Below are 26,558 nucleotides of genomic sequence, written 5' to 3'. Positions count from 1 at the left end.
TTGGAACTTTACATTAAACAGCTTACTATTGGTCTCCCCTTTAAACATGAAGCATTTATAAAAAAAAAAACAGAATAAATAGGCTACTTATGAAGTCTAAATTTAAACTTCTGAATATACACTTAAATATCTGTATACATAATTATAAACCCAGCTGTCCTTAATATCCTACAGTGTATAACATATAATATTGCATTTTTTAATGATGCGCCATGAGAGATGCTGTCAAGGGTACAGAATGCATAACATCATCTAGGCATTGAATATAAAGTTTAGCATTAGTATGAAAAAAGTCCATCTTATCCTCCTTCAACCAAAGCATTTAAAAGGCCTTCTGTGTTTTATGTTAGTCAGACAGGACTACACCAGCATGACAACATCCTAGTGACTCTGTTGCTTCAGAAACTTTTACTGGGGACCCTATTTGTAAGTAATATCAATAACCATTTAAATTGTTAAACTTAATATTTGATTGTAAGGTTAGTGGGATTTCTCTGCATATCCAGAAGAAGCTTAATCATTATTTTATGTTTTCGTAACATGTCTCATTCAGTAACATTAGTGAAAGAACACCATTTTATTAATCTTTGTATTGTTAGTTAATTCAAAGACAATTGTGCATTTTTAATGCAGTTAAAAAAAAGCTCTCTATTTGAATTTCCTTAACTTAAGGAGCAAACACTTTGCAAGATGTTGATCTGTGACATAATTTCCATTATGCTTGGTTTTACCGTTATATCTCACATTTGTGTTCTCAACCAGGTCAGGATCTGCTCGCTTAAACATCCTCACTATGAACAGCAGCCGGCCTGTTGAATTCTTCATCCTGGATGGCCTGAAGGATCAATCCATGCTTCCCTTTGTCTTCACCGTCTACATTTCTATTCTGAGCGGAAACAGCATGATCATCTACCTCGTTCGGACCGACCCCAAGCTCAACACCCCCATGTACTTTTTCCTTCACAATCTGTCCTTCTCTGATGTGATATACACATCGGTGACCATGCCCAAGATGCTGTCTGTGATGCTGACCGGAGTCAAAACCATCTCGAAAACAGGATGCTTTCTACAAATGTACTTTTTTCTTTCTATGGCAGTGACGGGGCGTGCTATGCTGACCGCGATGGCTTTTGATCGCTACGTAGCCATTTGCAACCCCCTGCGGTACACGACTATCATGACCAAGCGCGTGTGTATTCTGTTGGTGTTTGTTGCGTGGGGTTTTGGGGTTGTTATCGTTCTGCCCCCGGCAGTCTGGGCTACTCAGGTGCCTTACTGCGGGCCCAATGTGGTTAAACACATGTTTTGTGATCACTCATCTGTTGTGGTCCTAGCCTGTACTGACACCACTAGGAACAGCATTTTGGCTCTAACTAACGCTCTCCTTGGGATTATCAGTTCGTTCCTTCTAATCTTAACTTCGTATATTTGTATCGGCAGAGCGCTCCGAAAAATGAACACGGCAGATCAGCTTAAAGCTCTAGCCACGTGTGTGTCCCACCTAATAGTGGTGTGCATTGCGTACTTGTCAGCCACGTTCGTGTATATTTCCTATCGGGTGGCAAAATTTGACCCCGAGGTTCGTATAATCATTGCTGTGCTTTACAGCATGCTGACGCCTCTATTGAATCCCATCATTTACAGCTTAAGGAACAAAGAGCTGCAAGATGCAATAAAGCGAGTGTTTTCCAAATGTACAACTGCTTCACATAAGCCTATAGTCAGGAAAACAGTGCCCTCCATTACATGTGAAATAAACACATCTGTTGTTCTGTAACACTTTACAATAAGGCTCCATCAGTTAACATTAATTGCTATTTTAAATAATAGCGTTTTGAAGGATTTTTTAATTGTTACTGGTATTTTTATTCATTATGTGTGGTGGTCAAAGTACCCCCAGGTAAGAGTAAACCATTTGAATAAAATGGTTTTAAGGTATTTATTGGACAAAATTATTCGGCAAAAAAGGCAAACCACAGCATATCAGAGAATATGGATTTTATTCTACAAAACAAATGAGTAGAGAAACAAAAAACTTGCAGGAAATAAAGAATACATTGAATGCATATCTGTTAAATGTTAATATTTGTTGATCCTCTCTTGGGGTAATATTCTGTTGTCATTTTTATGGACCTTGAATCAAGCTTTGTGCACATATCGGGTGTAATTTTTCTCAAATCTGATCTTCAATTTATAACCTTAGTACAACTATACTTTTTCATTGTAAGGCCCCCTTTGTGCATCTCTTTGCGGCCCCCCAAATAAAACGTATAATCTTAAACTTAGAATTTTAATTAAACCAAAAACAAATGCTGTTATACAATGCTGGAACATCAATACTTTTGGTTGGTGGTCTTATTTTTATGATGTTTGATTGCATAAAATTGATGATACATTTTTATATTTCATATAATGCCCCCGTGGATCCATCTTGGGGTCCCCAGTTTGAGAACCACTATACTATACAACATGAAAACAAAGTTTTTAATGCATCTTTAATAAAATATTTTTTTAAAAGGGGCTGATGTCTACAGCTGGATTATCTCTATGTAAAGCATCTTGAGTTACCTTTGTGTATGAAATGTGCTATATAAATAAACTTGCAATGACTTGCCCTAAAATTTAAGACTGTAATGATGTTGCTTATTGTTAGTTCATGTTATGATTGTACTGTATAATTATACTGTATATCACTGCAGTACAGCGATGAACAAATCGGACAATCCGCCTTAGAAACTTGGGCCACAAAATATACTAAAACAGGACTACAGCTTTGCAACAAGAGTTTTTTTTCAGTGGTCTAGTGGTTTATTAAATCATTCAGACTATTGTTAATGACATACTATTCCTATTCATATCTATATGATTGCAAGAGTCACTAGTAATTAGCAAGAAAAACAAACGTAAAGTTCAAAATTATTTGGAAATCATGACATGATTTATTCAGTTAGAATTTTTGTGTGCCTGTGTGTCTGTTTAGGAATATGCTGTTAGGACTGAATGTTTCGCTTATGTTGCTTTGGATGAAAGCAGATGCCAAAATCCATACATGTAAATTGCCCACACAAGTATTTGAAAAACGTTTATTTTTCTAAAAAAGTTTTAGCTTTTCGTCAGCATTATTAAATTGTAGATTGATCAATCAAATAACCAACATAACCAATAGTTATAATAGTCATGCAAACTGTGCTACTGTTTGTGATCAGAATAAAACACAATCTTAAAGGAGTAGTTCACCTTTAAAATGAAAAATCTGTCATCATTTACACGCCCTCTTGTCATTTCAAACCTGAATGACTTTCATTCTGTCCCAGAACACAAAAGAAGATATTTGAAGAATGTTGTTAACAGCCCCCCATTGACTTTCATTAGTTACAATAGAAGTGAATGGGGGGATTTGCTACTGTGCTACCGACGCTTGCGGAAGCAGCCCTCGACTTCGTATATAGCTGGGCCTCAGCTGGTTTTATTCGTGGGTTCCATGTAGGCCCCACATGGGTTAGCCCAGATGAAATGAACACTGCTTAGCATACTGCAGGCTGCGAAATGTAACACTGAATGTTGTAGTTAAAGATATAATGAAGTGATAACAAGCAGAATCACTCATGAACACAGAAACAACAAGAACAGAAAGAAATAGAACACAAAAACTAAAACTGACTTCAGCCACAATCCCACAAACACCACACAGTAAAATCGCCAGTGTTAAAAAACGACAAATTAACACTCACAGTGTATATATAATCAAAGTGTGGATTATATAAACACTGTGAGAGTTAATGAGACCTTTTTTGTCACTGGCGATTATGCTGTGCATTAACATCTTTACATATTTATATTATTGAGAATGAACTGTTTTTTCTGTTTGATGTCACCATTATGGTGAACAGTGTTTGTTTTAGTTGGACAGTTTGCCTCTTGATTTTTTTAAGGTTAGTTTCTTTCTGACAGCTGTAGCTTAGTTTGTTATGGCGTGAAAATCAGGAGAAAATTATATTATATGCTGTTGACTGCTTAATAAGTACACAATCATCATTTAGTGGGTTAATTTATTGATCTTTTGAGTGATTTATATAGCTGTAATGCAAATAATTAAGAAAAAACAGCACAGCTTCATTAGAGAAAATTGAACCCGTTTTAAAGCAGACCAAGCCCATTGAAATCCTGTCATACTTGCCCACATACAGACATCAAGAATCCACATATGAACCTCAACAACTGTGAAATGCTTCATGCTGCAATGCATTCTGGGAGTCATGAATGAGTTTTGTATGATGCATTACAGCATGAAACATGTTACCATTGTTAAGATTCATTTGCTGATTCTTGATGTTTGTGTGTGATAATGTTGAACATACTTAAATACTTTTTAAATAATAAATGTTTACATTCCCCNGTGTGTGTGTGTGTGTGTGTGTGTGTGTGTGTGTGTGTGTGTGTGTGTGTGTGTGTGTGTGTGTGTGTGTGTGTGTGTGTGTGTGTGTGCGCATGGGTGCGTGTGCGCATGTATATATCATTATTGATATCATCGAGTAGGAACCGCTGCTAGTAATAAACAGCACAGACTCTGTGACCTTGTGTGATTTTAGTGTAAGTATCCCTTATGAGGGACTGGTGATGTCAGCTTTAAAGGAAAGTTGTTTGATGGGTGCATTTTGATAAAAGATAACAAATAAATGTTTTTCTAAAACATGCATAAAAAGACCAAGGAACATGTTTTAAAAGTAAAGAAACAGGGTATATTTTGATTTCTTGTTGACTTTACAAGTATATCTCCGCTGTACAGTTGTCAACCTGTCTTAAGTGCAGTAATTGCATACAAATAGCTTTTTAGAGGCAGGATAGACTGTGCCGCTATGACCATTTATTCAGTCACTCCACTCTGCTTGCCAGCCATTCTTGGAGGCTGATCAATAGAATTAGAGTATAAATGAGTATGAGTTCCATTGAGTAACACCCCATCCACTTGATGATGATTGTGATGATAACGGTCTTGCCCGGACACTTTTTGGCAGCTGTTAGTTAACCCAAAGCCAGGGTTATAATTATACCAAAGCTTCCAGGGGGCTCTGTATTTGGAAGACAGTCACTTTCTACTACACAGAAAATTAAAGCTCTTATAAAAACATCTGTTGATATTAATTAACAATGTGATGTACTGTAAAATCAGAATCACTAAACTGGTACTCAACTACTTTTACTGGTTACTTCTCCCAATTCGCACATAACACACCACTGTACAGTAATAAAACTGTACAAATTATTCCTAGAACATATATTCCGCTATATTATTTGTGGGACTGCTGTATTTGTGGGCTTTTTTAATGTATAATTATTTTTCTGAGTCTCACGCGCAGCATTTCATTTATTGCTGGTCATAAGTTAAGATGTAAACACTGGTCCAGCAGCACTTCTGGTTTTATTGATTTATTTTTTAATCTTACATACAGTATATAATTAAATCTTAAAGATATTTTAAATATCTTGAAACATTTTACAACTATAATATATAAATATTCTGTTGGTTGTTTAAACGTTTGTGTAGTGTTAAAAAACTGAAACATCAGGTTCTTCTGGACTAGCGCTGCACCAGCATTGTTTATGTCTTCCGAAGTGGTCTACACAAAATAGAAAAATCTCTGACATTGACATTTCATAGTGTCGCTATATTCTTTCATACCACCTACCATATACCTGTAATTATAAACACTTTCTTTGCTTTAGATAACAGCTGTTTCAAACCACATGTACTGTTGTGTAACATTCAAGCTGATGGTGGCTGGTGGTGGAAAGTTTATGGCGACAAAGAGAGATCTTGTGTATGTAGTAGAAGTGTTGTAAGGTGTTTTGACAAGTTCTAAATCAACCACAAGATGTTGCTGCAGCGGTGGCTCCAGACCTTCTCTCTATTTATTTATAAGCCTTCCCCATCCTCCCTGAAACACCTGCTGTGATGTTCCAGAGAGGAGGACACTTTTAAAAAAAGGTAGAATTCAGCCCACACCTCTCTGGAGTATGAGACTTTTCTCTGATCCAACAAATTTCAGGAGCCCAGCAAGAACTGAGAAATGTATGAGGCTGTGTAGCGTTCACCTACATCTGCCACTGAGGGCAAATTCATATGATTAAGATATTCCTATTCAAACCTGGTGGCATAGGCCTACATATTTTTTATTTATAGATACATGTGTCAAGTGCACAGGCAATAAGAAATAAAACAGGCGCACTGTGCCAACCAAAATCCCATGATTATTTTTCTCATTGTCACTGACCAGCCAACAGCTTTTTTGGTTTCAAACATATCTCTGTACTAGTCCTGTTTGGTCACAATACAATAACATACAAATAAAAATACACAATGTCTGACTTTGCTAAGCACAAGATTCAGCCATGTCTAGAAGAAGAGGAAGAATATAAAAAGCGATTTTAATTATACCCGTTGGCAGAACATGTCCTTCTCTCTGTCCCTGACAGTAGCAGATAATGAGGTTGGCATGTCTTTTCAGGTTAGTTAATATCTGAAAAGTGCCTATTTTCGAAGCGTTTAAGTTGAAATGAAATGCGGGCCGCAACCGTCCGCACAGTTCAACGACCAAAGCTCTCAATATCTGTACGTCCTCCAGAGTCAGGCAGTACTGTGTTCTTCATCAATGTTAAATGATCTTACACAAGAAAACCAACGATCACAGCAAACGCCCCCATACTTCATTGTCCCCAAGAAAGGCGGGGGGTTGCGCCCCATTTAGATATGCGTACCCTGAACAGGCACTTGCACAAGTTGCCGTTCAGGATGCTCACGCAGAAGCGCATCCTGACGTCTGTTAGATGTCAGGACTGCTTCATGGCAATCGACCTGAAGGACACTTACTTTTATGTCTCGCGAAGGCCGGCATATCAGTACAGGGTCATCCCCTTCGGTCTGTCCCTGTCTCCACGAGTCTTCACGAAGGTCGTGGAAGCCGCCCTCACTCCCCCCAGGGAGAGGGGCGTGCGCATACTCAACTATCTCAACGACTGGGTCATCTTGGCACACTCGCAAGATCTGTTGTATACAGACAGGGACCTGGTGCTTCGGCACCTAGATCATTTGGGATTACGGGTCAACCGGGAAAAGAGCAAGCTCTCCCCCGTGCAGAGCATCTTTTTTTCTCGGTATGGAGCTCGACTCTGTCTCTATGACAGCACGGACGCGCACAGTCAGTGCTAAACTGCTTGAAACTCTTCAAGCAACAGTCAGTGATCCCCCTGAAACTATTTCAGAGGCTCCTGGGACACATGGAGTCCTCGGCAGGGGTGATCCCTTTCGAGTTGATGCACATGAGACCGCTCCAGCACTGGCTACAGAGTCGAGTTCCCAGGAGAGTGGCACACCGGCAGCAAGCGTGTAGTCACGCCTCTCTGCCGACGCACCCTAACCCCTTGGTCTTCAATGACCTTTTTAGGGATGCATGTCGTGGTACGACAGACGCCTCCCTGCAGGGTTGGGGCGCCGTGTGCAATGGGCACGCACTCTCTCATCAGTCGACGCCTCGCAAAGACTTCACCCCCGACTTCGACTTCACCCCCCGCGCAGTCCAGCTCATTGGGTGCAGTTAGGGCAGGCACAGGTATACCTGTTCACCTCCCTGGACACCACCCATTGCCCGCTATGGTACTCCCCCTCGGCATGGATGCCCTAGCACACAGCTGGCCACGGGGCAAGCGGAAGTACACCTTCCCCCCAGTGAGCCTCATTGCACAGCTCCTGTGCAAGGTCAGGGAAGAGGAGCATCAAGTGATATGAGTTGAGCCGTACTGGCCCAACCGCACTTGGTTCTCAGAGCTAATGCTCCTGTCGACAGCTCTCCCTGGCCGATTCCCCTGAAGAAGGACCTTTTGTCGCAGTGGAAGGGCACATTGTGGCATCCGAACCAGACCTCTGGAACCTCCATGTCTGGCTCCTGGATGGAACAAGGAGATCCTGAGTGGCCTACCTCCCGGTGGTGGATGAGATCATCACTCAGGCTAGGTCCCCTGCCACTAGGAGGCTGTAAGCCTTTAAGTGGCACCTCTTCTCGTCCTGGTGCTCTTCTTGAGGAGAAGACCCGCGGAGTTGCTCGATCAGGAAAGGGCTGTCCTTCCTACAAGAGAGAGGACACTTCCACACTGAAGTGCATGTAGCCGCCATTGCCGCTCATCACGAACCAGTCGCTGGAAAGTCTCTGGGACAGCACGACCTGATCATTAGGTTCCTAAGGGGCGCGAGAAGGTGGAATCCGCCTCGTCCGCACTCTGTACCCTCTTGGGACCTCAATGCGGTCCTGGCGGGCCTCCAGAGGCCCTACTTCGAGCCCCTGGGAGATGCTGCTCTTTCTCTTACGATGAAAATGGCTCCCCTGGTGGCGCTCGCCTCCATCAAGAGGGTAGGGGATCTACAAGCATTCTCCATGTCCACTAATAGCCTAGAGTTCGGGCCTGGAGACTCTCACGTTATTCTGAGATCCCAGCCCGGCTACGTGCCCAAAGTTCCCACAACTCCCTTTCGGGACCAGGTGGTGAACTTGCAGGCGCTCCCCACTGGGGAGGAAGACTCAACCCCATCCATGTTGTGTCCAGTACTCGCGGTGCGCCTCTACTTGGAGCGCACGCAGAGCTTTGGGAGCTCTGAGCAGCTCTTAGTCTGTTTTGGAGGTCAGCAATAGGAGAGAGCTGTCTCCAAACATAGATTGGCGCACTGGATCATGGATGCCGTTGCTACGGCGTACCGATCCCAGGCTGCCAGTGCCAGCTGGCAGTGAGTGCACACTCCACCCGGGGTTTAGCCTCCTCGTGGGCACTGGCGCAGGGCGCCTCTCTGGCAGACATCTGCAGAGCTGCGGGTTGGGCTACGCCCAATACCTTCGCGAGGTTCTACAGCCTCCGCGTGGAACTGGTGTCAGCCTGAGTCTTGCCAACAGGTGAGACCGGCAGCCGGTAGGGCATACGCCTGCGAAAGCGCTTTCCCCCTGCTAGGTGGCAAAGTGTGCCTTTTCTGCCTCCCTTCCATTCCGATGGATAGGAATTCCATCCATCATTAATCACTTCCTGGTGGCGGGCTGGGCGGACCAGCCCTGCCTCCGTAGGCCAGGTATCAGCTGAGTTATCTAGCATATAGTTCTAACCGGACCTAGTGCCCCACACGAAGTAACCCCCCCAGCAAGGTGGTTCTGTCTGATGTATCCTCATGATCTGGTTCCCATCTTGGTAACCCATGACCTCCCCTAGGTGGACCTCCACTTTGCGGTACTCCCTTCAGTCCGCACATTCCTCCCATGAGTTCTCCCCTGCTGGTGAGACCATGTTGGTGTCTCCACTAAACTCCTCCTTACTGTAGGAAGTGGCCTCCGTAGCGCGTTTCCTCAGTGAGGAAATAGCACTTCCCCAGTGGCCCTTACGGTGCCGGGCGGCTTCTCGCTGTTAGAGGAACAAGGCCTCCACCTGTGATGGCCGGTGTCAGGGGCTTCTCACCTTTCCAAAGCTCTGGGACCCCCTAACTCTCCACTGGATGGTTACAATTTCAAGCTAGCGCTCACGTCTGACACGCCTAGGCCAGTCTGCGTCGCTTCGCTAGAGATTGTGACGCAGCACAGCGCCGTGGCGTTTTTGATAGCAACCCCATCTGTCGGTTTGACACAACGTCGAGAGACCAACAGAAAGGGAACGTCTTGGTTACGTATGTAACCTCTGTTCCCTAATGGAGGGAACAAGACATTGTGTCCTTCATGCCACAACGCTTGCCGCCCGCTGCAGCAGTCGAGAGATGCTCTCAGGCTCCTCAGCACAAAAGGTGAATGAATGCAACATGCCGTCTCCCTTTTATACCCGGATATCCGGGGCGGAGTCCAGCATACAAATTTTATTCGCCAATTTCATTGGCCTTTTCAAAACTAGTCAGAAGACAATAGGTTCTCAAGTCAAGGGCTCCATCAGGGAACAGAGGTTACATACATAACCAAGACGTTCCCCTGTGCTCAATGAGAAAAATAGAAAGGGAAATTTTAGAATGTCTATGTAAATATTAATAAATGCTTCATGAGACATACAGTGTTGCTTGTGTGCATGCATCAAACTATTTGTTTCTGGCTATATATGCATCCATGCATAAGTTTTAAAGGGGTAGAAATGTGGCAGTTAGGTAAAACAGATCCTGATCCAAAATTACCCCCAACCCCCTTTAAATATTATCCTGTCTTTTGTAACACGTATTGTGTGTAGCCTTTAAATTTTAGTATATCTATGTAAATATGAATAAATGCCTCATAAAACATACAGTGTTGCTTGTGTGCATGCATCAAACTAATTGTTTCTGGCTACATAAAAGACCCAGTCCTCAAGAATACAATGACTATCGCCCAGTTGCCTTAACTTGCATTGTTATGAAGTGTTATGAAGAACTGAAACCAAAAGCAACCAAACTCACTAATAAATGGAACAAGGCAAAGATAAGGCAGGTACAAGGTTCAAAAGGCAACAGGACCAAGAAGACTACAATACAAAACGAAACAGCACAGGACAGCAAACACAAGGGCATTAAATAGGGGAAACTAACAAGGGTTAATTACAAGAGGCAGGTGTGGGGAATGAAACAGTGATGGGAAACTAAACGAGGAAACGAGGGGGCGGGGTCAGGAGACGAGACAAGCGAGCGCATGGTCAAACAATGACCATGTGCTGGCACGCAAAACACGTGGGACTGTCATGACCCTGCCACAAGACTAGAAAAGCATAATAAGGTGAGGCAGGATCATGACACAAATGAATATAGGAACCACAGGGGTATATTGTGGTTAAATTCTCAGATGATACTGCCCTTTTAGGTCGTCTGTATAAAAATGGGGATATTCTGCATTATACTAAAGAGATTGCTAACTTTGTTACATAGAGGAGAGAACATAGTCTTGTAATTAATGCTAGCAAAACGGAGGAAATGATCTTTAATCAGGAATTATTAGGCAGCCATTTACATATCATGATATACAATGAGCCTGTTAGACAGGTTGCTTCATATAAATACTTGGGTTTGATAATTGATACTAAACTTTCTTGGGAGAGGCATGTGGATAACTTGGGGAGAAGGGTGCAACAGAAATGGTACTTTCTACAAAGCCTCAGACTGTTTGGAGTTGCTCAGAGAGTCATGTTATTGTTCTATCATGCCTGTATTCAATCTTACTGTATGGCGTAGTGCCCTGGTTTGGTAATCTGAAAGTTACTGCTAGATCTCAGCTGCATCGTTTGGTGTGTACAGCAATGAAAGTGGTTGGTCTGGGGGATTTCCCCAATCTTCAGTCTCTTTTTAACCAGCATGTGCTGAAACAGGCAAATAAAGTGATTCAGGACCCTTTTCATGTGCTCCATCAAGAATTTGAACTACTTCTGTCTGGTCGACTTTTCATACTCTAAGGTTCCGATACAACCATTATAAAAACTCTTTTGTTCCTCTGGCTATAAGGTTGTTCAACTCAAATGCAAAGGATGGGACTGTGTGAGGGTTTTGTTTATGGATGATTGTTATTTATATTGGAACTTGTTAGTACAGCTTTACCTTTACCTACATTGCCCAAAACAAATTTCCCGTAAAGGGAATAATAAAGTAATAATAATAATAAGTGCACCCATGCATTTGTAAAGGGGGTAGAAACGTGGCAGTTAGGTAAAACAGATCCAGCCCCAAAATGACCCCCCCTTGAAATATTATCCTGTCATGTGTAACATGTAGTGTGTGTGGCCTTGACATTCTAGCATGTCTATGTAAATATGAATAAATGCTTCATGAGACATACAGTGTTGCTTGTGTGCATGCATCAAACTAATTGTTTCTGGCTATACCTGCATACATGCATAAATTTAAAGGGGGTAGACACGTGGAAGTTAGGTAAAATAGATCCTGACCCAAAATTACCCCCAACCCCCTTTAAATATTATCCTGTCATGTGTAACGTAGTGTGTGTGGCCTTGACGTTCTAGCATGTCTATTTAAATATAATTAAATGCTTTATGAGCAGGGTTGGGAACCGAGAACCGGTTCTTATCCGAGCATTTTATAAGTTTTGGTTCCAAAAACGGTTCTGGTGCGATGCGTGGCCAAGCGCTGTGAGCAGCCTTGCGCCACCGTTTCCCAAAAACCATACAGAAACGCAGCGCCGCTTCTTTAATCACTGAAAACATTGTTTTCAATGACTGTACACGCACTCCACAGAAGCGCCACGCCTTTAACTGCCGAACACATCAGTTTCCATGAATGTGCGCGCACCCCACAGACGCGTCACGCCGCATCTTTGCCGAAGACATCGTTGACTGTACAGGCACCCCAAAGACGCGTCGCTCCTTCTCTTGCTGAACACAATGTTTTCCTTTATGCGCACTCGTGTCTTTGAAAACTGTGCTTGTTGTTTTGTTTGACTATGCACATACTGGCAGCATGCTCGTGCCACCACTAAATTATATTATACTTGTTTCAAATTGTCATTTACATACTGATCAACCTGTATGGACCACCAAATAGACTGCTATTGTTATGTACATAAGAGGGTTAGATTATTTAGTGTACAGATCATTTCAAGAGTGATAAACAAAATGATGGAAAATACTTATTTTCATACATTTTAAATGTTAAACATGTGGAAAGCACTCACTGCATCTCACTCTCTCCTGGCTGCATAATTATTTGTAAAATAGAGACTTTATGTAATGTGTACATAGAATGTGTATGACAGTTAACATTTTAAAACAAAATTTTATTTATTTTGTTTGATATTCCGTTAATTTAGGGAAATGAGCAAGTATCTGAGCCCTCATCAGACTATTTGGATGTTACTGATTTTAAAGCACATGTGATTGATGGATTAGCATTACTCAACATTACTTACCTTACAGTCAGCAACACTACATTCAATTAAGATAAAATAGTAAAAAATAATATTTAATTTAAATGGAATCGGAACCGGAAAATTTCTTACTCTTTACCTTAAATAATGTGCTCATGATGGCCTTTGATGTATTTAATTACAGTAACCTCATTGGCTCATTTGAAGTCACTTAACTTCAGAGGCTGAGTGGGGAGAGGGGTGAATGATAGAGTCAGAAATTATAGATTTAATGTAGAGGCCAATTTTACCATAATCAACAAACCACAACATGATATATTAATTATTTTTCACACCCCACCATTTAACATTTTCTCTGTGTGCTTTCACAGCCATCATAAGGTTAATGAGCTCTTGGCTTTAATGGAGATGACAGGAGGGATTATACAGATGTAAAACTTAATTTACTGTATATTATTCATCAGGCAGGGCTTATCAAATGTGTCTGCTTGGTCTGTGATGGCAGACCTTCCCTGAAAGTTTCCAAATATCTCCCCACTAGCCCCCCCCATGCTTAAAATATTTTCAAAAATGATAATTGTAAAATATATACCAAATCTTTTTTATTTACTTTTTATTTGTTTATATATCCATTGAAATGAATGGGGATGTGAATGGAAGGCTCCAGTTCTTACAGAGTAGATGGTTTGCTCATATCTACAGCTGGGAGGGGAAGCTGGTCTCTAGCTTTGCAGTTTAGCCGTGGCTACAGTTCAACAGTTCCTGCTGACTCAGGAGAAACCTCGATTAAAGTAATTAAGAGTGCTCATGCGTGTCATGGCAGAGCAGTTTGGAAAAAGGTCATATAGAGGATTCCTCTCCAAACTGACGTGTAGGTGCAATATCCTGCTCATAATGGGAAGACATGAAGTCAGGTATAAATCACATCTCCCATCAGTGATGCCAATGATCTTTATTAGATTTGTTTATATACAAAACTTAAATCGAAGATTCCAGAACCCCACCTTATTATAATTTAAATAGCAGTTTATAGGTTTATTGTTTATCATTAGCCTATACTGGTACAGACAATTCTCTAACTTATTAAGATACCATCGAAACAGAATGGTTTCATATCACTCATATGTAAAATACTACAGAGCAACTTATTTCAACCTGCAGTTTGTTGAAACTGCATACATTATTTACATAAATAGTGCAGCAATTGTTGTTTTTCAACACAAGATGGAGCCCAAGTCATAGTTAAATTTCCTGTTTCATCAGCCATTAACGTTTACATCTGCCATACAACTGAAAAATATGTTTGGGATAAGAGGCCTTAAGTTGTATATTGTATTCTGTGTCTTTCAAAAAATTATATAAAATAAATAAAATCAAAAACCACAGGACCGGGTCTAGAGTGACCATTTCCCCCACAGATTGTTCTCGGGCCCCTCCAAAAATATCCATCTGACATTCAAATAATTAAATATTAAATATGTTTTTTTTATTATGCACGTAATTAACTTTGATTATACAAAGTATTCAAAGCACCATTTCAGTTTTTTTGAATTTACTATTTATAGGTATGTGTTTAGGTAAAATAATAATTTTCTTTCATTCTGTGAACTACTGAAAATATTCTGCCCAAATTTCAAAGACAAATATTGTTTATTTTTGCATTTATTTGCAGAAAATGAAAACTAGAGAAACAGGTGAAAATAACAGAAAAGATTCTCTGCATTTTTTCAGACCTCACATGCTGCAAGAAAACAAGTTCATATTCACTTTTAAGCACTTTTTAAGCAATACAACAGTATTTCTACACTGTTTGGTGATACCGTCGAGGACTTCTCCCAGCAGTTCTCGACGGTGAAGAAGCAGACGGAGGCCATTAAGCACATCCTGCCCTGCCGCGACTCGGCCCGTGCGGCATCTGCTTCCCAGCAGCCCGGGCCCTCCTCGTCGCCGGCTCTGGCTGCAGCGCCCCCTAGGAAGGTGGCCTCCCAGAACAGGGCGTCGAAGAGGAAGCCACCGCCCCGTCAGCAGCCGTCGCGGAAGCAAAAGCAGCCCTGACGGGAGGACCCCAGGGAGATTGTGTGTACCATCGGGCCCGCCCCCAGCCATTCCATCGCTGGGCAGCCGGATTGGGATGGTTCCTGCCCCGTCTCAGCATCTGCTGGGCCCCTCCGGGGGCCTAGCGCCCACATACTCACAAAAAGAGTTTCCTCTCTCTTCGGGTCAGAATTACAGCCGCTCTCACCCTCTGCACGACGGTGGTCGGCAGCTCGACGTTGTGTCGTTGCGAGACACAGCGTCGAGCACACTCAGCAGCCCTCAGCACTCTCACTCAGACATCGCGTTGAGCTGCGTCATCGCCAGGCAGGTAAGTCAGCAGAGCCGACCTCCTCCCAGGGGGCGAGGGATCCGCACTGCCCGCCATCGAACGACCCCCTGGGGTGACGATAAAGCAGATCGAACGCCTAGTCCCCCTGTCTCGGTTCCTGGGAGCCTGGCTACAGCTTCCCAGGCCGTCACGGTGGCTAGGGAGGACGATCCGTCTCGGCTACGCGATCCAATTCACCAGACGCCCGCCCAAGTTTCTCAGTCAGAGGGGAGGATGCTCCCGTGCTTCGGGCCGAGGTCGCCACCTTTCTGGCGAAGGAAGCGATCGAGCCCGTCCCTCTAGCCGAGATGTTCAGCGGGTTTTACAGCCCGTACTTCATTGTCCCCAAGAAAGGCGGGGGGTTGCGCCCCATTCTGGATCTGCGTACCCTGAACAGACACCTACACAAGCTGCCGTTCAGGATGCTCACACAGAGGCACATCCTGGTGTCTGTCAGACGTCAGGATTGGTTCATGGCAATCGACCTGAAGGACGCGTACTTCCATGTCTCGATTTTCCCTCGTCATCGGCCGTTCCTACGGTTCGCTTTCGGGGGGTGGGCATATCAGTACAGGGTCCTCCCCTTCGGTCTGTCCCTGTCCCCACAAGTCTTCACGAAGGTCGTGGAGGCCGCCATTGCTCCCCTCAGGGAGAGAGGTGTGCGGGTACTGAACTATCTCGACGACTGGCTCAGCTTGGCACACTCGCTAGATCTGTTCTGTACACACAGGGACCTGGTGCTCTGGCATCTAGACCGTTTGGGGCTACAGGTCAACTGGGAAAAGAGAAAGCTCTCCCCCGTGCAGAGCATCTCCTTTCTCGGTATGGAACTCAACTCTGTCTCCATGACAACGCGACTGACCACAGAGCGCGCTCAGTCGGTGTTGAACTGCCTGAAGCACTTGAGGCAGTCAGCGGTCCCCCTGAAACAATTTCATAGGCTCCTGGGACACATGGCATCCTCGGCGGGGGTGGTCCCCCTCGGGTTGATGCACATGTGACCGCTCCAACACTGGCTACAGAGTCGGGTTCCCTGGAGAGTGTGGCACACCGGCAGCAGGCGTATGGTCATCACGCCTTTCTGCCGGCGCACCCTGACCCCCTGGTCTTCAATTACCTTTTTACGGACGGGAGTCCCCCTAGGGCAGGTCTCGAGGCACGTCGTGGTAACGACGGATGCCTCCCTGCAGGGTTGGGGTGCCGTGTGCAACGGGCACGCAGTGTCGGGGCGGTGGACGGGCCCCCGCCCGTATGTAACCTCAGTTCCCTGATGGAGGGAACGAGACATTGTGTCCTTTATGCCACAACGCTGGCTGCCCACCACAGTGGTCGAGAGATGCTCTCAGGCTCCTCAGCCCAAAAGGTGAATGAATGAACACGCCGGCTTCCTTTTATACCCGGATGTCTGGGGCGGAGTCCGGCATGCAAATTTCATTCGCCAATTTCATTGGCCTTTTCCAAATAGTCAGAAGACGATTGGTTCTCAAGAGCGAACCCCATCTGTTGGTTCGACACAACGTCTCATTTCCTCCACCAGGGAACTGAGGTAAGACGTTTTTTAAAGGTTTTAGAGTACATTACATTTACATTAAGTAATTTAGCAGACGCTTTTATCCAAAGCGACTTACAGATGAGGGAAACAATGGAAGCAATGTACAAGTACAAGCTTACAAAGAAAATGTTGTATGGTAAGTGTAGCGAGGAAGGCGGGATGAGAGCCGTGGGGCAGGAAGGCAGGGCCGGTGGCGTGAGTGATAATGAGGTTCAATAAAACGGAAGAAAGGCGGCGGGAACCGGCGAACAATCAAACATTTTAATTCAAAATAAATAAACAATAAACAGCAATAAAACAGGCCGGCAGCCCCTCACGGACGACTGCCGGCAACACGAACATAAACAAACTTAAACAAAACTTAACATATGTCCGGGCCCGGTCCTCTCTCATCGGCAGTCCCGTCGCTCGTCCTCTTATGCTCCCGAGCTCCGCCGTGAGGCATGCGGGACCGGTGCGCATACAGCTGATACTCATTATCACTCACGCCAGCGGCCCCGCCTTCCTGCCCCATGGCTCTCGTCCTGCCTTCCTCGCTACAGTAAGAATGACTGAAGGTTTCTGCCAGTCCACAGTCAGAAATATTTTTACAAGTGGAAGAATGTATACAGAACTGCTTTTCTTCCTGTGACCGCAGGTGTTGTATTACAAGATCAGTGTAAAAAAATCTATGGCAGAGGTCACTGTTTTTTTTTAAACATGCACAAATAAACAGTGTAAAGTCTATTTAATAAATAAATGAAAGTCAATCTTTCAGTCTTTACAATAAAATAGTTTTTAAACATTCAGTAAAAATAAAATACTTTTTCATTGTACCAACACGCACCAAGAGCAGGGTACATGGGATATGTTGTCACATTGGAACTTTACATTAAACAGCTTACTATTGGTCTCCCCTTTAAACATGAAGCATTTATAAAAAAAACAGAATAAATAGGCTACTTATGAAGTCTAAATTTACACTTCTGAATATACTGAATATACACTTAAATATCTGTATACATAATTATAAACCCAGCTGTCCTTAATATCCTATATAACATATAATATTGCATTTTTTAATGATGCGCCATGAGAGATGCTGTCAAGGGTACAGAATGCATAACATCATCTAGGCATTGAATATAAAGTTTAGCATTAGTATGAAAAAAGTCCATCTTATCCTCCTTCAACCAAAGCATTTAAAAGGCCTTCTGTGTTTTATGTTAGTCAGACAGGACTACACCAGCATGACAACATCCTAGTGACTCTGTTGCTTCAGAAACTTTTACTGGGGACCCTATTTGTAAGTAATATCAATAACCATTTAAATAGTTAAACTTAATATTTGATTGTAAGGTTAGTGGGATTTCTCTGCATATCCAGAAGAAGCTTAATCATTATTTTATGTTTTCGAAACATGTCTCATTCAGTAACATTAGTGAAAGAACACCATTTTATTAATCTTTGTATTGTTAGTTAATTCAAAGACTATTGTGCATTTTTAATGCACAGTTAAAAAACAGCTCTCTTTTTTAATTTTACTTAACTTAAGGAGCAAACACTTTATTATGCAAGATGTTGATCTGTGACATAATTTCCATTATGCTTGGTTTTACCATTATATCTCACATTTGTGTTCTCAACCAGGTCAGGATCTGCTCGCTTAAACATCCTCACTATGAACAGCAGCCGGCCTGTTGAATTCTTCATCCTGGATGGCCTGAAGGATCAATCCATGCTTCCCTTTGTCTTCACCGTCTACATTTCTATTCTGAGCGGAAACAGCATGATCATCTACCTCGTTCGGACCGACCCCAAGCTCAACACCCCCATGTACTTTTTCCTTCACAATCTGTCCTTCTCTGATGTGATATACACATCGGTGACCATGCCCAAGATGCTGTCTGTGATGCTGACCGGAGTCAAAACCATCTCGAAAACAGGATGCTTTCTACAAATGTACTTTTTTCTTTCTATGGCAGTGACGGGGCGTGCTATGCTGACCGCGATGGCTTTTGATCGCTACGTAGCCATTTGCAACCCCCTGCGGTACACGACTATCATGACCAAGCGCGTGTGTATTCTGTTGGTGTTTGTTGCGTGGGGTTTTGGGGTTGTTATCGTTCTGCCCCCGGCAGTCTGGGCTACTCAGGTGCCTTACTGCGGGCCCAATGTGGTTAAACACATGTTTTGTGATCACTCATCTGTTGTGGTCCTAGCCTGTACTGACACCACTAGGAACAGCATTTTGGCTCTAACTAACGCTCTCCTTGGGATTATCAGTTCGTTCCTTCTAATCTTAACTTCGTATATTTGTATCGGCAGAGCGCTCCGAAAAATGAACACGGCAGATCAGCTTAAAGCTCTAGCCACGTGTGTGTCCCACCTAATAGTGGTGTGCATTGCGTACTTGTCAGCCACGTTCGTGTATATTTCCTATCGGGTGGCAAAATTTGACCCCGAGGTTCGTATAATCATTGCTGTGCTTTACAGCATGCTGACGCCTCTATTGAATCCCATCATTTACAGCTTAAGGAACAAAGAGCTGCAAGATGCAATAAAGCGAGTGTTTTCCAAATGTACAACTGCTTCACATAAGCCTAAAGTCAGGAAAACAGTGCCCTCCATTACATGTGAAATAAACACATCTGTTGTTCTGTAACACTTTACAATAAGGCTCCATCAGTTAACATTAATTGCTATTTTAAATAATAGCGTTTTGAAGGATTTTTTAATTGTTACTGGTATTTTTATTCATTATGTGTGGTGGTCAAAGTACCCCCAGGTAAGAGTAAACCATTTGAATAAAATGGTTTTAAGGTATTTATTGGACAAAATTATTCGGCAAAAAAGGCAAACCACAGCATATCAGAGAATATGGATTTTATTCTACAAAACAAATGAGTAGAGAAACAAAAAACTTGCAGGAAATAAAGAATACATTGAATGCATATCTGTTAAATGTTAATATTTGTTGATCCTCTCTTGGGGTAATATTCTGTTGTCATTTTTATGGACCTTGAATCAAGCTTTGTGCACATATCGGGTGTAATTTTTCTCAAATCTGATCTTCAATTTATAACCTTAGTACAACTATACTTTTTCATTGTAAGGCCCCCTTTGTGCATCTCTTTGCGGCCCCCCAAATAAAACGTATAATCTTAAACTTAGAATTTTAATTAAACCAAAAACAATGCTGGAACATCAATACTTTTGGTTGGTGGTCTTATTTTTATGATGTTTGATTGCATAAAATTGATGATACATTTTTATATTTCATATAATGCCCCCGTGGATCCATCTTGGGGTCCCCAGTTTGAGAACCACTATACTATACAACATGAAAACAAAGTTTTAATGCATCTTTAATAAAATATTTTTTTAAAAGGGGCTGATGTCTACAGCTGGATTATCTCTATGTAAAGCATCTTGAGTTACCTTTGTGTATGAAATGTGCTATATAAATAAACTTGCAATGACTTGCCCTAAAATTTAAGACTGTAATGATGTTGCTTATTGTTAGTTCATGTTATGATTGTACTGTATAATTATACTGTATATCACTGCAGTACAGCGATGAACAAATCGGACAATCCGCCTTAGAAACTTGGGCCACAAAATATACTAAAACAGGACTACAGCTTTGCAACAAGAGTTTTTTTTCAGTGGTCTAGTGGTTTATTAAATCATTCAGACTATTGTTAATGACATACTATTCCTATTCATATCTATATGATTGCAAGAGTCACTAGTAATTAGCAAGAAAAACAAACGTAAAGTTCAAAATTATTTGGAAATCATGACATGATTTATTCAGTTAGAATTTTTGTGTGCCTGTGTGTCTGTTTAGGAATATGCTGTTAGGACTGAATGTTTCGCTTATGTTGCTTTGGATGAAAGCAGATGCCAAAATCCATACATGTAAATTGCCCACACAAGTATTTGAAAAACGTTTATTTTTCTAAAAAAGTTTTAGCTTTTCGTCAGCATTATTAAATTGTAGATTGATCAATCAAATAACCAACATAACCAATAGTTATAATAGTCATGCAAACTGTGCTACTGTTTGTGATCAGAATAAAACACAATCTTAAAGGAGTAGTTCACCTTTAAAATGAAAAATCTGTCATCATTTACACGCCCTCTTGTCATTTCAAACCTGAATGACTTTCATTCTGTCCCAGAACACAAAAGAAGATATTTGAAGAATGTTGTTAACAGCCCCCCATTGACTTTCATTAGTTACAATAGAAGTGAATGGGGGGATTTGCTACTGTGCTACCGACGCTTGCGGAAGCAGCCCTCGACTTCGTATATAGCTGGGCCTCAGCTGGTTTTATTCGTGGGTTCCATGTAGGCCCCACATGGGTTAGCCCAGATGAAATGAACACTGCTTAGTGTGCATACTGCAGGCTGCGAAATGTAACACTGAATGTTGTAGTTAAAGATATAATGAAGTGATAACAAGCAGAATCACTCATGAACACAGAAACAACAAGAACAGAAAGAAATAGAACACAAAAACTAAAACTGACTTCAGCCACAATCCCACAAACACCACACACAGTAAAATCGCCAGTGTTAAAAAATGACAAATTAACACTCACAGTGTATATATAATCCACACTCTCAAAATGTGGATTATATAAACACTGAGAGTTAATGAGACCTTTTTTGTCACTGGCGATTATGCTGTGCATTAACATCTTTACATATTTATATTATTGAGAATGAACTGTTTTTTCTGTTTGATGTCACCATTATGGTGAACAGTGTTTGTTTTAGTTGGACAGTTTGACTCTTGATTTTTTAAAAGTTAGTTTCTTTCTGACAGCTGTAGCTTAGTTTGTTATGGCGTGAAAATCAGGAGAAAATTATATTATATGCTGTTGACTGCTTAATAAGTACACAATCATCATTTAGTGGGTTAATTTATTGATCTTTTGAGTGATTTATATAGCTGTAATGCAAATAATTAAGAAAAAACAGCACAGCTTCATTAGAGAAAATTGAACCCGTTTTAAAGCAGACCAAGCCCATTGAAATCCTGTCATACTTGCCCACATACAGACATCAAGAATCCACATATGAACCTCAACAACAGTGAAATGCTTCATGCTGCAATGCATTCTGGGAGTCATGAATGAGTTTTGTATGATGCATTACAGCATGAAACATGTTACCATTGTTAAGATTCATTTGCTGATTCTTGATGTTTGTGTGTGATAATGTTGAACATACTTAAATACTTTTTAAATAATAAATGTTTACATTCCCCAGTATTGTTGCACTGTAGGAATAGTGGTTTAAGCAAGGGAAGTTTGTATAGTGCATTGCATTGCATACTTGCACACAGCAAGTTTTTAAGAAAAAAGTGATAGAAAAAGTCATGGGGGCCTGTGCCACAGTAGAGCTTTAAGTCTAGCAACGGCCCTGATATGCAGACAGACTAGCGTATGACATTGACATCCAAGCACTGTGAGAGCTCATGCTCTGTTTAGTAAAGTAACTTTACAGACTTTTGTTGTACTTTGATTTCATACACCAGGCAGGGACGTGCATGAAGTCATTGCAAAATGACTTGACTCTCCCCTTAGCTAGCTTGCCACATGTATTATTAGTTACTTTTGACCAAATTGAGGGAATAACACTTTTTCCATATCTACATTTTCTTCCACAATTTTTTGAGTTTCCACAAGTCTTTTCAGTGTGTGCCGTGAGTGCAGGGTAGCATGGGTAAGCTAATGCATTCGTTTACTAAACATAAACCCATCTAAAACGTGTAATCTAAACAGATAGGGGATCTGATCTTATCATTTTCAGACATGGACTCACTGAACACAATTTACCTTTAACATGAGATTATGATGTGGAAGCATAAGATGAGTTACAGATCAACATGTTGAAATGCTGAAATGAACAAATGTGATGTCAGAAGATACGGCCCTGTCTTCTGTTCATGCTGAATATGAAATTACAATAGGCTTAATATTTAATTATATAAAACTAAAATATAAAATTATAACGTATTACAAATTTGTAATTGGAAAATTATCTACATTTTTTGCCTATACCATAACAGTCAGAAAATACTTACAAACAAACATCTAGAATATGTCATTGCAAAATCATTATTATTAATTTTTAAAGACAAGATAAAATAAAACTGCAGGTTACAATATTTCAATTTAAAGCATATTACACAAAAAAATATATTAATTCACACAGAAAAAAAAAATCTTTTTCCACCAATGCTTTGCAATCTTTTGTCGTATTTCTTTGGTTTGTAAACCATACACTAAAGGGTTTAATCCTGGTGGTACAATATGAAACATTATACTTGTCAGTTTCCTGCTGTCCGAGTATTCAGGAAAACGATGAAGAAAAACCATTGTAGCTCCAGAAATAAACATGATTAAATAAACAGCTAAATGAGTACTACAGGTTTTGATGGCTTTGCTGTTGAATGCTTTGTTTTTGCTACTTTTGCATACAGTAGCAATCTTGACATATGTTATAAATATAGTAATTGCTGAAAAGCAGAGCACAGCTACAGTATAAACAATTCCAAACACATTATTGACAGACACATTTTCACAGGACAGTTTAAACAGTGATGCATTGTCACAGAAAGGATTTTCAATTTTATATCTGCAGTGAGACAGACGTATGGTGAGGCCTAACATAATAGTCACCAGAAGAACTGACAAACCCCAGGCAGATACTAATAGTTTAACCACCATTTTGTTGGTCATTATAGCGGAATATCGTAACGGATTACATATAGCCACGTATCTGTCAAAAGCCATTATAATCAGCACATAGTGACATGCTACAATAAATACATGAACAAAATAAGCTTGAGTAACACAATCCATATATGTAATATGACGCTCTGAGGTGTCCCTTAAAACGTCCTGCATTAACCGAGGCAAAATGACAGTGGTTCCTAGTATATCATTCAGTGGCAGATTACAGAACAGAAAGTGCATAGGGTGCTGCAGATTCTTCTCTGTTGAGATGAGAACTATAAGTGTAATGTTGGATACCATAGTAAAAATATAAGCCAAGAGAAGAAGGATGAAAACAGGATAAGTAGAATGAGGTGTAACTTTCAGTCCCTCCACTAGGAGGATGCTGTGTCTGAATGTCAGGTTGTCCATTGGCTGCCGTGCACAAAACCTGTGAAAAGAAAAACAACCAGGGTTACCACTCAGCTAAAGGTACTCTGTAGATATACTGTACATAGAGCAGACAAACACACCAAAATGCAAACATCAAAATCAATACCCCACACAATGTTTTTGCTTTATTACAGTAGGTACTGTATATCAATAAAAATAAATGTATTTACAAAAAGGCAACTCTGTTTATTGCAAATTACAAAGATTGACTAGTCAAACTGTACAACTTATACTTCTCTGGGAAAAAATGACTCGACGTTACCTTTAAATAAGTTCAACGATGTTTCTCTGATGCTGTCATCACCCAAGAGGGAAAAACTAATGCGTAACACTTGTTGCCCTGATTGTAATGGTTTATGAGTAACAGCCCAGTGCTGTTGTGTGTTTGTTTCTTTTTTGAAAGTCAAACAGCAAAATTTAGTGAAAAACTAAACTCCCACAACACTAGTATATACGTAGCTACCAAAAAGCAGATAATTCATTTTTTTTGTTAAAAAAAAAATGTAGGCCTATAAGTTGCTTATATTTTGTAATGAACAATGAAATGATGTAAGGATCTCCGTATGGTTTTCTTTATTTATAACGCAACAAAAAAACAAAAAATATTTAATGAATGAATACCAATATTTAAATATCTACAAAACACACTACTAAATTAACTTCATTTCAGTATAGGCTGGATGTCGATATCAGCACGGAGACAAGACGCCGTATTTCTGCTCCAGCACGCTGAATAAACCTAATAGACAAGAAGCACATCGCTTATAACAGTCTGACCGATAATCTTAAATATATTTAAGTGTTTAAAAGAATGTTAGCAACTGAGAATTCTGTGGTAGTCAAAGGTGCCCCAGAACTGTTTGTCTTCCAAAATTCATCAAAATATCTTCTTTTGTGTTTAACAGAACACAAACAAACAAAAAATGTTTTCTACTATGGTAGTCAATGGTGCCCCAGCAATCTCAGTTGCTAACATTCATCCAATTATCCTTCTTTGTGTTCATCAGAACAAAAAATGTATACAGGTTTAGAACAACTTGAGGATGAGTAATCATGACAGAATTTTAATTTTTGTGTGGACTATCCCTTCAAGACAAAATATGGGCTGCATTTCCATTCAAGCATAAGTAACTCCACACAGTAATATTGTCAAAACATTTCCTTTTTCATTTTTTAAATACAACACATTGTTATAAAGATTTAAAATTATTACATTACATTACTTTTATGCGTTTGGCAGACGCTTTTATACAAAGCGAGTAACAGTGCATGTATTACATTTTGACAACATAAAATAACTATGGATTTACTTTTATTCTCCACCAAAATTGTATAATCTTATCTCTTATTTCTTTGGTTTGTAAACCATATACTAAGGGGTTTAATCCTGGGGGTACAATGTGAAACATGATACTAGCTAGTTTCCTGCTGTCCGAGTATTCAGGAAATCGATGGAGAAAAACAAAACTGGCACAAGATACAAACATGATTAAATAAACAGCTATGTGAGTGCTGCAGGTTTTTATGGCTTTGCTGTTGAGTGCTTTGTTTTTGCTGGTGATGCACACAGTAGCAATCTTAATATACGTTATGAATACAGATCCAAGTGAGAGCGTGAAAACAATCACTGTGTAAATGATTCCAAACACATTATTGACAGACACATTTTCACAGGACAGTTTAAACAGTGAGGCATTGTCACAGAAAGGATTTTCAATTTTATATCTGCAGCGAGACAGACGCACAGTAAGACCTAACATAATCGTCACTAAAAATATTGCCAAACCCCAGGCTAATGCTGAGAGTTTAAGCACCATTTTATTTGTCATTATAGATGTGTATCGTAATGGATTGCATATAGCCACATATCTGTCAAAGGCCATGATCATCAGCACATAATGGCACGCCACTGCAAAAACATGCACAAAATAAGCTTGAATAACACACTCAACATACGTGATATATCGCTCTGAGGCCTCTTTTAAAATATCCTGCATTAACTGTGGCAAAACAACAGTGGATCCCATAATATCATTCAGTGGTAGATTACAGAAAAGAAGATGCATAGGGTGCTGCAGATTCTTTTCTGTTGAGATCATAATTATGAGTCCAATGTTTGATACCATGATAAAGATATAAGCCAAGAGAAGAAGGATGAAAACAGGATAAGTAGACTGAGGTGTAACTTTCAGTCCCTCCACTAGGAGGATGCTGTGTCTGAATGTCAGGTTGTCCATTGGCTGCCGTGCACACAACCTGTGAAAAGAAAAACAACCAGGGTTACCACTCAGCTAAAGGTACTCTGTAGATATACTGTACATAGAGCAGACAAACACACCAAAATGCAAACATCAAAATCAATACCCCACACAATGTTTGTGCTTTATTACAGTAGGTACTGTATATCAATAAATATAAATGTATTTACAAAAAGGCAACTCTGTTTATTGCAAATTACAAAGATTGACTAGTCAAACTGTACAACTTATACTTCTCTGGGAAAAAATGACTCGCCGTTACCTTTAAATAAGTTCAACGATGTTTCTCTGATGCTGTCATCACCCAAGAGGGAAAAACTAATGCGTAACACTTGTTGCCCTGATTGTAATGGTTTATGAGTAACAGCCCAG

The 26,558-nt window shown here is 40.9% G+C and overlaps 4 protein-coding genes across 4 annotated transcripts; 2 read left to right on the top strand and 2 right to left on the bottom strand.

The window, feature by feature from the left end:
- Positions 1–239: 239 nt before the first annotated feature.
- On the top strand, positions 240–2,362 carry LOC130570216 (olfactory receptor 6C74-like). The gene is made up of 2 exons (XM_057360417.1): positions 240–426; positions 763–2,362. The coding sequence occupies exon 2, from the start codon at positions 794–796 to the stop codon at positions 1,775–1,777; it is 984 nt and encodes a 327-aa protein (XP_057216400.1). The 5' UTR covers positions 240–426; positions 763–793; the 3' UTR covers positions 1,778–2,362.
- A 15,576-nt stretch (positions 2,363–17,938) lies between these two features.
- On the top strand, positions 17,939–19,906 carry LOC130570479 (olfactory receptor 6C74-like). The gene is made up of 2 exons (XM_057360803.1): positions 17,939–18,047; positions 18,392–19,906. The coding sequence occupies exon 2, from the start codon at positions 18,423–18,425 to the stop codon at positions 19,404–19,406; it is 984 nt and encodes a 327-aa protein (XP_057216786.1). The 5' UTR covers positions 17,939–18,047; positions 18,392–18,422; the 3' UTR covers positions 19,407–19,906.
- A 2,683-nt stretch (positions 19,907–22,589) lies between these two features.
- Positions 22,590–23,907, bottom strand: LOC130570616 (olfactory receptor 146-like). Its single transcript, XM_057360979.1, has 3 exons — positions 23,562–23,907; positions 22,994–23,432; positions 22,590–22,593 (listed from the first exon to the last, which is right to left on the bottom strand). Exons 1-3 carry the CDS (start codon positions 23,905–23,907, stop codon positions 22,590–22,592), a joined length of 789 nt encoding a protein of 262 aa, XP_057216962.1.
- A 1,319-nt stretch (positions 23,908–25,226) lies between these two features.
- LOC130570446 (olfactory receptor 146-like) lies at positions 25,227–26,165 on the bottom strand. Its single transcript, XM_057360758.1, has one exon. It carries the CDS (start codon positions 26,163–26,165, stop codon positions 25,227–25,229), a length of 939 nt encoding a protein of 312 aa, XP_057216741.1.
- Between the last annotated feature and the right edge of the window lie 393 nt (positions 26,166–26,558).

The sequence above is a fragment of the Triplophysa rosa genome, linkage group LG19 (genome assembly GCF_024868665.1).
Source record: "Triplophysa rosa linkage group LG19, Trosa_1v2, whole genome shotgun sequence".
Taxonomy (NCBI): Eukaryota; Metazoa; Chordata; class Actinopteri; order Cypriniformes; family Nemacheilidae; genus Triplophysa; species Triplophysa rosa.
The sequence above is the reverse complement of the archived record's forward strand: the minus strand, read 5'-3'. Positions and strand labels throughout refer to the sequence as shown.